The following is a 16,211-nucleotide window of genomic DNA, read 5'->3' as shown; positions in this document are numbered from 1 at the left end:
CAGCCGCCCGGGAAATTCAATGCACAGCTCGGTGACACGGAGATGACCGCACTGTCGGGCGGGAGGAAAGGAGGAGGGAGGAAGAGCCAGGAAAACACCCGTGCAATGGGCGGCACCAGGGGGCGGAGCCCCGCAAGGCCCCATCCCCATTTTCGGCCCCATTATCGGCAAGATTTTCCTTTCGGCAATTTGCCGAAAACACCATTTTCGGCCGATATGTTTCGGCGGCCGAAATTTCGGTGCATCCCTAGAAAAAACTATGGCAGGATAGTGTCTTGGTTCAGGTGGAAACCAGAGACCACTTTTGGTAAATAACCTAGATGAGGGTCGCAACACCACTCTGTCCTCATGAATAATCAAGTATGGCTCTTTACAAGAAAAAAAATAGCCAATTCCGAAACCCTCCTTGCTGAGGCTATAGCAACCAAGAACACCAATTTCCTTGTTAGAAGGATTAAGCGAGCAAGTTATATTGGTTTGAATGGCTGTTTTTGTAACACTGACAAAACGAAGTTCAAGTCCCAAGGGTTCAAAGGAGGCCTGACTGGCGGACTAAGCCGCATCACCCCTTGCATAAAACCCTGGACCAAAGAATGTGTAGCAAGCGGCCTTTGAAATAAGACCAATAAAGCTGAGACTTGGCCCTTAATAGTACTCAAGGCCAACTTCATCTCTACCCCTAATTGTAGAAAGGCAAGAATTCTGCCTACGATATACCTCAAAGGGTGCCAACTCTTGGATTCACACCAGGAAACATAAGCCCTCCAGACTCTAATATATAGTTCTGGAAGCTGGTTTCCTTGCATTAATCGAGGTAGAGATAACTGGCCTGGAAAGCCCATGTTTTCTTCAGAATATGGGTTTCAATAACCAGGCCATTAAATTTAGCGTTCGTAAGGTAGGATGGAATATCGGCCCCCGTGAGAGCAGGTTTGGCCATAGTGAAAGGGACTATGGATCCTCCACCGCCATCTTTGCGATTTCTGCATACCAGGACCTTTTGGGCCACACTGGGACTACCAGAATTACCAGCTTTCTTTCCAGCTTGATCCTGCAAAAAAGTTTTGGCAGAAACTGAATGGGAGGTGGGATGCATAAATCGGTGAGAACTGATCCCACGAGGTCAGCAATGCATCTGTTCCGCATGCGAGTGGATCCCTTGTTCTGGATACAAAGTTTACTATGAAACTGGACACCAGAAGAAGATCTACGTCTGGAGTACCCCATCTTTGGAAAACGGCCCAAAAAAAATGTTGGGGTGAAGAGACCACTCCCCCGGGAATAACTGCTGGTGACTCAGGTAGTCTGCCTGTCAATTCTCTACTCCCGGAATGAAGATTACCAATAGGCAAGGAACATTCCTTTCTGCCCAAGTTAGAATATGGTTCACCTCTGTCTGTGCTGAGAGACTCTTGGTGCCCCCTTGGTGATTGCCACAGCTGTGGCCTAAATCATTGTCAGATTGGATCCTGACATGACAATCCCATAACCTGAAAGTCCAGGCCTTCAGAGCCAGACGCACTGCCCGAATCTCTAGGATGTTGATGGGCAAGGCTCTCTGTTCTTGACTACTGTCCTTGAACAGTTGTCTTCTCTAGTACTGCTCACCAGCCTGCAAGGGCTTGCATCTATCTTTACCTCCTTCCAGATAACTGGTCTGAAGGATTTTCCTTTCAGCAGATTCTGGGTTAGTAACCAACTGAGGCTTTGGGACACCCTTGGGGACAGTCGCATTGGCAAGTCTAAAGCTTGAATCGTTTTGTTCCAAGCAGACAGGATAATATCTTGCAACAGTCTCAAATGGAACTGGGCATAGGGGACAGCTTCAAAATGAAGCCACCATCTTTCCCAACAACCTCATGCAAAGGCAAATTGAGGGATATCCTTTTGACCTGACCATCCGCACCAGCTCTCGTATGGAGTTGATTTTTGCCTGAGGCAAGAACACCTTTCTCTGGGCTGTATCCATGATTAGACCCAAATACTCGATCTTATTAACTGTATTAAGGAAGACTTCTCTAGGTTGAGAATCCAACCCAGATTTTTCAGGCAATTGGTTGTAATGCATACACTTTGCTCCAAAGTAGCCATTGATGGGTCCATTAGCAGTAGATCGTCTAGGTATGCCAAGACTGTTATGCCCTGAGCCCTTAACCTGGCTAGAGGTGGGGCCAGCACTTGTGAATACTTGGGGTGCTGTAGCTGGCCCGAAGGGCAAGGCTGCAAACTTAAATGCTGTTCTACGTCGATCCGCAAAGACCTTTGGTGAGCAGAAAATGTAGGGACATGCAGAGATGCATCCCTGATGTCGATAGACACTAGAAGTTCTCCTTGTAGGATAGAAACTACTGACCTGACCAGTAGGAGCAGATCTTCAGGAACCAATTTAGATTCTTTAGATCCAGAATGGGTCTTTTGAATAAAACCCTAAAGCTTGCTCTTCTGTGCATGTACAGGAAACGCCTGAAAAGACTGAAGATTTTAAGGAACCTAAAAAAGAAACAGATCAGTTGACTCAGCTAGCCGTAGCTTGAAAGAGGCACCAACCATCTCTGTAAGAGATTGTACCCACAATCTCTCAGATTGCAAGGCTGAAAAAAGATCATCTACCGTTGTTTCCTCCGCAGGGGAGTAATCGGTATACTTTTCTTCCTGATCACCTGAGGGTAACCCTTCATCCTCTACCCGCTGTTCCCTTGATAAGGGATCTAACGTGGGGAAGGGGAACTCTAACACTTCCTATTATTTTGTATAGCGGATGTGATTAAAGTTGCTAATTTTCCTTCTAGGTCCTGTAGAGCGGAGGGAAAAAAACAAACAAAAAAAACAAACACATTTTCAGTCATGTATATAGGGGCTGAATTTTCTGTGCCTGACAGAAAATTCCTCTACAGAGTTTGACAGAAGCCTCTGGCGCAGGGGAAGAAGTCAGTTTAAATGAAGGATGTTTATACTTTCTTTTGGGTAAAAGTACCTTTCCCACTAGAAATCATTTGATTGACCCATATGAAAAGGGAAGCTAGTCAGAAGCTTTTTGCAAGGTGCTTCGGCTGACCAAAAATAAATAAAAAATTATCCACATTGCATGACTTCAGATCAACTTTCTTTGCAAACATTCTGCACGCAAATTCTGGCTCTGTTATGCAATAGTCATCCCACCACAGGGGTCACTGTGGCTGAATTTTTATGCTGTAGACTTGCAGAGCTCTTTCTGTAGACTCATCACTGCAACTTTGCTCTTGCTCGAGACTTGCAAGAAATTGGAAGTGTCGACTAGAACTTGTGCTTCAAGTGCTCTGCAAGTGGTCAACTTACCAGTGAAAGTGCGTAGCAAATTAACAGACTTACAGATCAACACTGCCAAAAATTTGTAGCAAGTTATCCTTGCCATCTGGGTGGTGATTTGGCAAGCAAGTCTATTTTTCAACAGGGCAAGTTCTCCTGCAGATGTAGCAGTTTGGGACACAACATTTATAATGGACAGCGGGTGCTGACAATGATTAGCTTTTATGTAAAACCTTTACCCCATAAAGAAGAAAAAAAAAAAAAAAGCTGTTGCTGTAACTTTAACTTGTTAGTATATTTTATTCTGCTAGTATATTTTACGCTCCACTCCCCCCAGACTGTCAATGTTGCTCTCCAAAAAGGTGCCTCTGTGCTCCATTTTGAGTGGAGCATTCTAATAAAAGAGGGTGTTACTAGCTAGATCACCAGGTGAAAACAGAGGGGGGAGCCTAAAAATAACTAATGCAGCTACCACATCTAATTGGTAAGCTGCAATATATTACATTTTTGGAGAAGGAGAAAGAAGAAAAAAAAAAAAAAAAAAAAATTACCACTGAGGCACTCCAGAATGAGATAGAGTTTTCCATGGGTTTGAAATGCATACATGAGATCCACTATAAAGGGATGCCTAACAGATTCCAGGACATTGCGCTCTGCTGTTGCATGCTCTGTGTCTTTAGCTTCACAAATCAGCTTGGCCTGTTTAAAAAATAAAATAAAGTTTAAGTACTTGGGAGCAAATATTTATATACAAAACAAACTAGGAGGAGCTCATTACTTATGGATATCTCTTTGCGTTTTGCTATATACAGCAGCGTTACCCCCACACTTCAGACCCCATTAATAAAATGCAGGCAGTAGTATGTCACAGATTTCTCTGCTTAACACAGCAGTAAGAATTCCATGCCAACATGGCTGACATGTGACGTATCTTCATTATATACCCCATGCAAATGGTGATACAGCTTTAAGATTCCATGTAGAGGGGCATAGTGGCTAGACTAGTGACCACTAGATTTTGTTGATTAAAAGTGGTAAAATTCCAGTTGATACACAATGTCTTTTTGGATGGACAATACTATCTCTAAGGATGTAGTATCATTACAGGAAGACATTGACTAAATTTGAGGTTGGGCAGCTATATGGTAGACGAGTGTCAAAAATAAACATGCAAATTACACATTAGGAGGGTGTGGAGACCAAGAACTGAGTGACCAGCAGTCTTTGATTGCTCAGTTATCAGTCTTATGCTGCGTACACACGATCACAATTTGTTGGAAAAAGCTCTGATGGTTTTGTCGACTGAATTCGGACAGGATTTCACTCAAGCTGTCTTGCATACACACGGTCACACCAAGTTCCGATCTTCAAGAACGCAGTGCCGTACAACACGAATGATGGGACTAGAAAAAAAAAAAAAAAAAAATATATATATATATATATATATGAAAAATTAAGGCGAGCCATGCACTCACACACAGGACCTCTGCCTGGAGAGAGCGCAGCCCACCCACAGTTCCTTGCAGCGCTCCACCATGGAGGAGGAAACACTACAACTGAGGCCATGGTGGAAGGGGGCTGCCTTAAAAGGAATTATTTGCAGTGTTTGCTGGAGCTATGCTCTCTCCAGGTGCTGTCCTGAAAGACGCTTTGAGAAAATATGTAATGACTGATGAAACCAAGGTTAAAGTTTTTGGCCATAATTCCAAAAGACAAGTTTGCTGCAAAAGCAACACTGCACATCAAGAGAATACCACCATGCCCACAGTGAAGGATGGTGGTGGTAGCATCATGCTTCGGGGCAGTTTTTCCCTATAGCTGGAACAGGGACCTTAGTCAAGGTAGAGGGAATTGTGAACAGTTCCAAATACCAGTCAATATTGGTGTTTTTTTTTTAATTGCATTTTATTCTAAATTATGAGATTTGAGGTCTTTTTGACCCCAGATTTCATATTTAAGAGGTCCCGTTGTGTTTTTTTTTTTTTTTATAATTTTTTTTTTTATTTTTTTTTATTTCTAGCCCTAGACCTCCTCTAACACAAAACATGCAACCTGTAGATTTTTAAAACGTCGCCTATGGAGATTAAGGGCAATTTTGAAGCATGACATGTTAATATCAATTTACTTGGAGTAACATTATCTTTCACAATATGTAAAAAAAATAAAAAAAAAAAAAAAAAAAAAAGCGCACACACACACACACACACACACACACCTTGGTCTAACTTTACTGTTGTCTTATTTTTTTATTCAAAAAAAGTGTTTTTTTGGGAAGGGTATAATGTTTGGGGTTCAAAGTAATTTTCTAGCAAAAAAATTTAAATAAACTGGGTTTTTAACTTGTGAACGACAAATCTCAGAAAGAGGCTCTGTCCTTACGTGGTTACCAACGGTGTGTAGACTTTTTATATCCACTGTAGGTTTGTTTTTCTTTACATCCCAAACTTTTTTTTAAACGCATTTTTTGATTAAATTTTGTTGTGCAGGGCTAGTTCCTGAAATTAACTCCGTATCAGTCTTTTACAGTCTCTGTACTGTGTCCTCAGCTCAAACTAGGGAAGGGAGAAGCAGCAGAAAGCCATTAAGTTGTGCTGCAGTGCTTGTGCACCAACAAGGAGCATGCTTAACTTAACCACTTTCAGACCGGACCAATTTGCTGGTCAAAGACCAGACCACTTTTTGCGATTCGGCACTGCGTCACTTTAACTGACAATTGCGCGGTCGTGCGACGTGGCTCCCAAACAAAATTGACGTCCTTTTTTTCCCACAAATAGAGCTTTCTTTTGGTGGTATTTGATCACCCCTGCGGTTTTTATTTTTTGCGCTATAAACAAAAATAGAGCGACAATTTTGAAAAAAAACGCATTATTTTTTACCTTGTTATAATAAATATCCCCCAAAAATATATAAAAAAAAAACAATTTTTTGCCCTCAATTTAGGCCGATACGTATTCTTCTACATATTTTTGGTAAAAAAAAAAAATAAAAAAAAAAAATAAAAAAAATCGCAATAAGCGATTGATTGGTTTGCGCAAAAGTTATAGCGTTTACAAAATAGGGATAGTTTTATAGCATTTTTATTAATAATTTTTTATTATTTTTTTTTTTTTTTTACTAGTAATGGCGGCGATCTGCAATTTTTATTGTGACTGCGACATTGTCGGGGACCCATCGGACATTTTTGACACATTTTTGGGACCATTGTCATTTATACAGTAATCACTGCTATATAAATGCAGTGATTCCTGTGTAAATGACACTGGCAGTGAAAGGGTTAACCAGTGGGTGGCAGTGTAGGGGTTAAGTGTTCCTAGGGGTGTGTTACTAACTGTGGGGGGGTTGGGCTTTCATTTAGTGTACACTGATCTCTGCTCCAATCACATGGAGCAGAGATCAGCGTCACTAGTTGCTAGGCAGAATGGAGAAATGTTGTTTATACAGCATTTCCTCCATTCGGCCGCTCTGTGAGACGATCGCGGGGATGCCCGCGGTGATCGAGTCCGCGGGTCCCGCGACCGGACTCACAGGGGTCCCGACCAGCGCGGGAGCGCGCCGCCGGCGGCGCGCTCCCGATGGCAGGGCGGCATCGAATATTGGACGTACATGTACGCCAATATGCCTGCCCGTGCCATTCTGTCGACGTACATCGTCGTGCGCTGGTCGGGAAGTGGTTAAAGTGGTTGTAAACCTCAGACATGAAATGTGAACAAAGCATGTCTATAGTGAGTAGGGCTGCAACTAATGATTATTTTCATAATCGATTAGTTGGACGATTAAGAACCTTTAAAAAAAAAAATAAAGGGGGGGCGTGACCGGAAGCCGAGCTGGAAGGACGCTGTGAGTGAGAGCTCTCCTCCAGCCCAGCGCTACAACGGCCTATTTCGGGGGTTTTATAGCACAGCACGATGGGGAGATCGCGAGCCACCAGGTCCTCGTCTGCCCGGGGATCATCCCAGCCACCCCCGGGCCCGTCATCCTCCCTGAAATCATATTTCCAGCCGCCCGTGCTCCCGCCGGGCGAAGGCCGCAAGATGGCGCCGGACGACCCGACCACGATGCCGCGGGACCTCCCACCGCCGCCGCCGCTGATGGGCGAACGCCGAGCGGTGCACCTGCACCCGTCTGCCGTGGACCCCCCTTGGGAGATGGAAGACTTGGGACACCCCCCGTGTGATTCCGGCCGTAGCCAGGCCGCGGGTGTGAGCGGGCCGCGATCCGGCCTAGGCCGCGCGGACGGCGTGGAGCCTGCAAGCCTGGAGGCCCAGCGTAGGCACACAGAGCTTCTTTACCCTCCTGGCCACACGGGATCCTGGGATGGCCGGAGGGCCCAACAGGAGCCTCTGCTCGCTACATCAGCACAAGGGGTGAGTCAACAGCCTCCCCCCCACGCCTTCTCCCCCACCTCTCCAGGGACTTATACTGCCATCCTGCAGCCCCACCTGCCCTTCACACAATGCTCAGAAGCATTCCCCCGTCTGTTGCGAACGGCCTCGGACCCAGAGATGAGAGGGTCCTCTCCCCCCGTTTCTTCAGGAGCTACAGGAGATCCCCATGGCCTCCCCAGCCGAGCGGTAGCAGCAGCTCTCCCCCTCTCTGATGTGGGGCCCCAAGATGCCTTGAGGCTACTCGCTCCCCCCAAGGCCCAGAGACAGCCCCGCTCCCGGGAATCCAGCGCAGTCAGAGGCCAGGACACTGCCCGTCTTTCTTATGCCCAGGCAGCCCACCCCCGCTCCCCACGGTCCCAAGGGGCCTCTCCGGACCCTATGACTCTCTCTCCCCATGCTACATCCTGGCCGGACCATGGACACCCTTTGTCCCCCTGGCCCCCCTCCACGGCCTCGGGACCCCCGCAGGGAGGCTCCCCCCACCGTCCCCCCCAATGTCCTGCGAGTCCCCGCTTCCCCACGGAGCGACATGGGGATGGACACCCCCCCTGGCACGCATATTTGACCGCTATCCCAACTAAGGACGACTTCAAACAACTGGTGGCGGACGTGAAAGCCACCTGCCGAGCTGAAATCCAGACTCTGCATGCTGGCCTTAAACACCTAGCTGAAAGGGTTGAGATGGCGGAGGAAGAGATTCAGGAGACTAAAATGGCTGTACACCGCACCCAACTGGAGAACTCGGATCACCGCCTCCTCCTGCGGGACATGCAGCGCCATGTAGAGGACCTAGATAATAGAGGTCGCAGGAACAACATTCGTGTTCGGGGACTCCCGGAGACAGATGGACCCGAGGACCTACAGACTTCCCTGCAAACGCTATTTAACGAAATGCTGGGAGAGGACCCGGCCAAACATATTGAGATGGACAGAGCACACCGGGCCCTACGTCCTAAAGGCCCTGCTTCCAAACCAAGAGATGTTGTTTGCAGGATACACTCCTTCCCCCTCAAGGAAGACATTATGTCCAAATCCCGATCAATTCGCAACCTCATGTTTGATAACGCCCCGATCCAGGTGTACCCAGACCTCTCCTGGATAACCCTCCAAAAACGTCGGATGCTGCAGCCTCTCCTCCGCACCTTGCAAGACAGGAACATGCCATACAGATGGGGTTTCCCCTTCTGCCTCACGGCCAGACATCAAGGGAAATCGGCCTCCCTTCGCTACCCGGAGGACCTCGACTCCTTTTGTGACACCCTGGGCATACCTGTCCCTAAACTCCCGGCCTGGGACTTGATAGCCTCCCCGCCACCCCCGCCAGTGCTCTGGCAGAAGGTACCCTCGGCCAAGAGACAGAGGACCGGACCCGGATCGCAGATCGCCTACGCACAAATGACATGGATTCCCCCGCCGGTGGAACTCCCTGCAGTTTATTTTTGACCCGCTTTCCTCCTTTTTTCTTTTTTGTCCTCCCCGGAGTGCTCTCTCTCACTTTTTTCTCCCCACATAGGGTCTGCTCCCCATTCCCTCCCCCGAGGGCCTGAGCTTTACAAGGTTTCTACTTGGAACTGTCTTTTACCTAGGGCTGGACTAGGAAGAGTCCGAGAGCAGTTCGACTCCCAGGTTACTGATCCCCCCCGTGGTTCATTCCACCCCTTGGTTCCTCCAGAGACTATTAACTGTTGGTGTCTACCTGCCCAGACCCCCCCCTCCTCCTTTTTTTGGTGTTTCCGGGCCAGGAGACCTATTGGAACCGTTTAGGCTCGGTGTCCCTGTAGGGCACCCGGACCTAGCGTATGTTACAGCTAATGCTGGTTATGTTCTTTGTCTGTGTTTCTCTCTTTTCTTTTTCTAGGTCTTCTCTCTACCCCGCCCTCTGTGTGGATATCTCTCAGAAGTCGTCTTGGTCGCCAGTCCTTCCCCGACGGTCGTCTCTCTCCCCGGGACATTCGTCGCTTCATCGGTCTCAGCTAAGTATGACTACCCCCGACCACCCCTCTGACTATGGCTAAGATACTGTCGCTCAATGTCCATGGGCTAAACTCCAACAAAAAACGCCATCTTGCGCTTCGGGAATTCCGGCAATCCGGGGCGGACATAGTGATGGTCCAGGAAACTCACTTTAACCAGGGCGATTCCTTTAAGTTTGCCTCTAGACATTTCCCCCAGGTCTTTCAGGCCTTCAGTACACGCAAGCGGGCGGGGGTGGCTATACTTGTCCGGAAGGGTTCCCCCTTTACGTGCACGTCGACATACCTAGACCCAAAGGGCCACTATGTCATACTCCGAGGTACCTGGCACACGCAGGCCCTCACCCTGTGTGCCCTTTATGCCCCTAACGCACGCCAGCACCGTTTTCTGTCCGGAGTTTTGTCCCGCCTTTTTAAAACACACTCCGAGCTTCTGGTGATAGGGGGGGACTTCAACCTTGCTCAGTCAGTCCCACAGGATCGCCATGTGGGAAATCCACAGGCGCCCCAGCCCAGAGTCCTGAAGGACTCCAAGTTGTTCCCGCCAGATCACCAGAAGACGAGCCTTGTTTGACGTTTGGCGAACCCTGCACCCCCAAGCCCGCCAATATACGTTCTACTCGGCCCCCCACCGCACTCACTCACGCATTGACCACTTTTTTGTAAACAATCACACGTTGAGGGCTGTCCGCTCCGCACACATCCTACCTATTTCCTGGTCTGACCACGCCCCGATAACCATGACGCTAGACATTGATGTCCCGCTTCGCAAGCCTTGCAACTGGCGACTGAATAATTACCTATTGCAGCATCTCCCGTCCAAAGCGGAGCTGGAGTCTTCACTCCAACTGTACTTTGCTGAAAATGACACTCCAGACGTTACCCCCCCCACCTTGTGGGCTGCCCACAAAGCCGTTATACGGGGTCGCTGCCTTGCCCTCTCCTCGGCACTGAAGAGAGACGCACAGGCCGCCAGGCTGCTGGCTGAAGGTCGATTGAAGACCCTCGAGGCTAAGCTCCAAGGAGCCCCTTCCCTGACACTGATTAAGAAAATCGTACAGACGAGAATGACTCTAAGGGATCTTGCTCTGGGATCAGTGGAGAAGGCGCTTGTCCGTCTGCGACAGCTCTATTATGATAAGGGGAATAAAGCACAGACCCTGCTGGCTAGGAAACTGGCTGATCAAACACAAGCCTCTACGCCTTCCCAAATCAAAACCAATAAAGGGGACCTTCTGTCTCATCCACAGGCCATCGCGGACACATTTGCGGCCTTTTACACTGATCTCTATAACAAGCAGGATATACCCCATAATCCACCCTCCCCCGCATTGACTGCCCGCATTAACAGTTACCTGGAAAACATGACACTGCCCCGACTGAAGGACTCGGACCTTCACGACCTTAACGCCCTTAACGCCCAAATTACAGATGAGGAACTGCTGGAGACTGTAAAAGCGCTCCCGGCTCACAAATCCCCGGGCCCTGACGGATTCCCATACGAGTATTATAAGACATTCCTACCTATCCTGAGTCCCTACATGACCAAGTTGTTTAACTCCTTCCTAGCGCGCACCCCGGTCCCGACTGAGATGCTGGCCTCCTTTATCTCTGTCATTCCGAAGCCAGACAAGGACCCGACTCTCTGTGCCAGCTACAGGCCTATTGCTCTATTGAATTCAGATTTGAAAATTTTTACAAAAATTCTAGCGAAATCGCCTTAACGCGATTCTTCCGGCTCTGATCCATAAGGATCAGGTGGGCTTCGTACCTTGCAGACAGGCGGGTGATAACACTAGGAAAGTCATCGACCTAATAGATGTAGCTAATAAGACTGCTCTCCCCTCCCTGGCCCTGAGTTTAGACGCAGAAAAGGCATTTGACCGCCTGAGCTGGCCTTTCATGATGGCGACTTTACGCCACATGGGATTTCAGGGTCCTTTCATGCAAGCAATACGGCACCTCTATACCACCCCCACCTCGCAAGTTAAAACGCCGTATGCTACGTCTCCAACCTTCTCCATTGCCAATGGCACCCGCCAGGGCTGCCCCCTTTCTCCTTTGCTGTTTGCTCTCTGTGTAGAGCCCCTGGCGGAGGCCATTAGAAGCAATCCAGATATCAGGGGCATTTTAGTTCGGGATAGGGAATTTAAAATATCTTTATTCGCTGACGATGTCATCCTCACCCTGACTCAGCCTAGGACATCCCTGCCCATCTTGAGTGCGGAGCTGCAGCGATACGGGGAGATCTCGGGTTACAAAATCAATGCCTCCAAATCAGTGGCCCTCCCGATTAATATGCAAGCGACGGAAGAGGCTCACCTACGAGCGGTGTTTCCCTACAGATGGGAGAAATCCTCTCTTAAATACCTGGGGGTTCTCATTACCCCCTCCTTCCCCCCCCTCTATAGGGAGATCAGGGCACTTCTCCATAAATGGAAGGCTCACCAAATATCGCTCTTAGGGCGGCTCGCTTCTATTAAAATGGTGATCCTCCCCAAACTTCTTTACTTATTCCAGACGCTCCCAATCCCGATCCCTTACGCGCACCTCCGTATGCTCCAGAGGGACTTATTGAAGTTCCTATGGAACTATAAAAAACATCGGGTTCCCGCCTCTGTCATGATTGCCTCGCGCTCGGATGGGGGTCTGGCGTTCCCCGACCTGGTTAGGTACTACCAAGCGACGCAATTACGGGCTATAGTCTCATGGTACACGCAGTAGTCATACAACAAATGGTCGGAGATAGAGAAGCTATGGTTAGCCCCGATGCACCCGAATAGCCTCCTCTGGGGCACGGACACACAGGTTGATACGAATCGCCTACTGGGGCCGATGGTCCAGCTTAATCAGCTCTGGAGGAAAATCTCCCGGGAACACAGGCTCCACTCGGAGGCGTCCTTGCTAACCTCGTTTCTTTGTAACCCTAAACTCCCGGACGGCCTTACTCACCAGATGTCTTGGCCCTGGGCGTCCCGGGGTCTATTTCATCTGGGACATCTAGTGGACCCCAGATCGAGAAAACTGCTGTCTTTCTCGGACCTACAGACTAAACACGACCTCCCCCAACGGACGTTCTACAGTTATCTACAGATCAGACATTTTGCGCAAACAATAGCTCCGAGACTCCAATTTTCCCCGCCCACCCCCTTTGAACTGATCATACTCGAGGGACGGAACCGTCGGGGCATGATATCAGATATATACCGCATCCTTAACGCGCACCACTTTCCCACAAAGGGCAAGCACAAGTATATGCCGAGATGGGAAAGAGAGCTGGGTGAGGAACTCCCCCTCGAAGCTTGGCAGGGGGTGTGGAGGCAGGCGGCCAAATCCTCCTTGTGCACACTTTACAAGGAAAATTTTTATAAAATTCTCTACCACTGGTACCAGACCCCAGCCGTGCTCCACAAAATCTATCCCTCTGCCTCTGATCGATGCTGGCGCTGTCTACAGGATAGAGGTACCCTACTTCATATATATTGGGCTTGCCCTTTGATAGCCCCATTCTGGACATCAACCCAACAGCTCCTTGGCCGGGTATTTGAGGTGCCTATCCCGTTTACGCCCAAGTCATATCTCTTTGGCCTGTCCCAACCGCGGATGGCTAAGCCGTCTCGGCAGCTCCTGCGGCATATTCTTACTGCAGCTCGTTGTCTAATAGCCCTTAACTGGAAGAGTCGACTGGCCCTATCTATGGAGGCCCTCTACTCCAGGATTAAGGATGTAGAATTAATGGAGAAGATGACGGCCAGATTGAGGGACAGGCTGGAGGAATTTGACCGAATATGGGAGAGATGGCGACTGCGGGAGGACTAGGGGCGAAATGGGTGAGGTATGACGACCTGGATTTCTGGCACTTTCTTCTCTTTCTTTTCTTTCCCCTTTCTCTGTTTTTCTTTCTCATCTCTCCAGTTTTTATAGCGATTCTCACTTGCTATGCATTTTAGGTTTGGTTTAGGCCACTTGGCAGCACGTACTGGGTCGTGGGGGCTATGGATGACTGATTTTTGGTGCCTCCCGCCCCATGACACTCCATCGCCCGAAATACTGGACTCTATTGCACATGTCTGTGCTCCGCTGCTGCCTGTCACATATCTATATTTACTTTTGCATAGCCCTATATGTGATTGTCTTTTATTGCACTACTGTACTGTTTCTATGCCTCTGTTTTCACTGATGGTGAATAAAACGTTATTTGGAAAAAAATAAAAAAAAAATAAACAAATAAACAAATAAACAAAGTGGGTCAAATTGATGTTCACTTCCAACCACAATGATGGGAAAATTTGGAAATAGAAAACTTCTAAGGAATTTTCAGACAGTATGTGGTTTTCGTTCAGAAATTACATTCATTTTAAAAACAGAATGTTAAAAACAAGTGAAAATTTAAAAAAAAAAAAAAAAAAAAAAAAAAAATTCTTTCATTCAGGGAATGTACAAAGATTTTTAGTCGGAATATTCTCATCTGAAAATTGATCCGTGCGGCCAGCATAAGGCTTAGTACACACCTATGCAGTTTGCTTTTGATCTGTTTCTGCAGTGCTTTTTGCTGTACGTTTTGATTTTTGCGCATGTGATTTTACTGCAATTTGCATTTTTTTGGGGCAGATTAAAAAACACAAATTTCTGCAAAAAACGCATTACATGCTTTTCTGCAGCTTCTCCATTGAAGTATATTGAACCAATAAAGCACCATTTTGCGTTGAAAGTCCCTGGCCCTTTCAGATGTGAGCGTGTCCCATAGGAAGCCATGTAAATGAACTGTAGTGCATTTCTGCAAAAAGCACCAACAAACACATAGATGTGAACCAGGTCTAAGACGTTTAGTAACATAATGGGGTTAAAAAAAAAAAAAAAAAAAATTAAATCAGCCCTTTATAGTAGAAAAAAAAAAAAAAGCAGATAATCACTACTGTAAGGGGTTCATTTTCTACTGTAGAACAGTGACAGTAATATTTACAGTAGCGATTATTTGCTCTTTTTGTACTATAAAGGGCTCATTTTCGTTTTTTTAACCCCAATATGTTCCTGGTGATTAATAGATTATGAAAATAGTAAGCAATTAATTTCATAATCGATTAGTAGTTTCAGCCCTAATAGTGAGTACTTGTCCCAATTAAAAGCATTAAGTGTCATTTCTGTCCGCTTTGTTCCCCTGCTATCAGCATGAATCACTTCTGAAATTTTTTTACAGACACCAAGAGAAAAATGGTGACAAGGGAGGGATCTCCAGCAGATTGACATCCTCAGCTCTGTGAGTCTTCCCTCCAATCAGGTCTGCTTGATTGAGAAGACTTAGAGAAGCGTTTGGGGGGGGGGGGGGGGTATGCTGTTCTTCTAGTGGTTGTAAACCCTTACATATACCCAGTGATATGACTGGACCAGTGAAGGGACTGGCCTCAGGAGAGGCAGGTTGTACCCATCTATCTGCAGTCTTCTCTACATACGTTCAAAGTTCAGAATTCACACTTGTCTGAGCTGGGGGTGGGGAGCTGAAATTACACTCTGCAGAGCTCTGTGAGCAGATTGGAGTGAAGGGACACAACCATCTTCACACTGCTCACAGGAACATAATTGAGGCCGTCAATCACAGACTGTGTGCTGGAGTTTCACAGTCACCTTTTTACCTCTAGGGGACAGAGAAACCTGTCAGAAGTGACTAACGCAGATAGCATAGGACTGAGGCAGCAGACATAAATGACAATTAGTGCTCTGGATTGCAACATGTACACACTACAGAGGGATATGCTTTATTCATATTTAATGTCAAAGGTTTACAACCACTTTAAGTTATAAATCTTACCTTCTGTAACACCTTCATGGCGAAAATCTTGCCAGAATTGGAACCAATCACCTTCCTCACCTGAAACACCTGCAAAGAAAGCGACATCTTTAGAGCAAACATGTGGGTATTGCTGCTATGAGCATCCAGCATAAAAAAATTAAACAAAAACAACAGTTCAAAACTTACAGTTGGCAGGAGTCTATACCTCACTTCACAGGAGCAGCAATCAGTGTGCAATAGAAAAAAATAATTACTAGGATAGGAGCAAGAGAAACTTTTTTTGGCAGAAGAGACATGCAAACTACCTCCTAATAAAATTTTTCCATAGGTTAGTTACAGTATAGTTGACATAAAAGGCATTCTCTGGTTGGGTGAGATGGAGACAATTTGGTGCCCTTCACCATTTTGAGAAAGTGCATAGCATTCTAAATGGTGGCTGTACTGAGCAGCTCCCTGCATTCACCATGCAGCCACTTAGCACAGTACCCAGAAGACCAGCTACAGCAATTCTCCACTTCCTCAGGGATTGGGAAGATATGGAATATGCATACTTACATACTGGAAAATTAATTATATTTAAATAAATAAAAAAAAAACACACCTGGAAGGCATTTTTCAAATGTATCTGAAAGAGCCCACAGAGCTTCCACTAAAAAGTCCAATCAGGTTACAGTACAACATCCACCTGGGACTGTCCAGACCTACAGAGGATCACTTCAATACCCTTTATTTAAACCATGCACAGAAGATGGAGGAATAGGATAGCTCAGCTGTACTGAT

General features: G+C 47.1%; 1 protein-coding gene and 1 long non-coding RNA gene across 4 annotated transcripts in view; both read right to left on the bottom strand.

The window, feature by feature from the left end:
* Positions 1-16,211, bottom strand: part of LOC143930456 (uncharacterized) — a 195,943-nt gene that overhangs the window by 62,037 nt on the left and 117,695 nt on the right. The gene's annotated exons all lie outside the window — the stretch shown is intronic.
* The window catches only part of RPS6KB2 (ribosomal protein S6 kinase B2), a 101,224-nt gene that overhangs the window by 62,037 nt on the left and 22,976 nt on the right, over positions 1-16,211 (bottom strand). For all 3 annotated transcript variants that reach the window (XM_077454777.1, XM_077454775.1, XM_077454776.1), the window contains exons 4-5: positions 15,450-15,518; positions 3,837-3,984 (exon numbers count right to left, since the gene is read on the bottom strand). In XM_077454777.1, the coding sequence (XP_077310903.1) occupies positions 3,837-3,984; positions 15,450-15,518 (217 nt within the window). The remainder of the gene's footprint in view (positions 1-3,836; positions 3,985-15,449; positions 15,519-16,211) is intronic.

Source organism: Lithobates pipiens, unplaced genomic scaffold, assembly GCF_037356315.1.
Source record: "Lithobates pipiens isolate NorthernLeopardFrog02 unplaced genomic scaffold, aLitPip1_a1.2 Scaffold_25, whole genome shotgun sequence".
NCBI lineage: Eukaryota > Metazoa > Chordata > Amphibia > Anura > Ranidae > Lithobates > Lithobates pipiens.
This window is presented reverse-complemented; position numbering and strand designations above follow the sequence as displayed.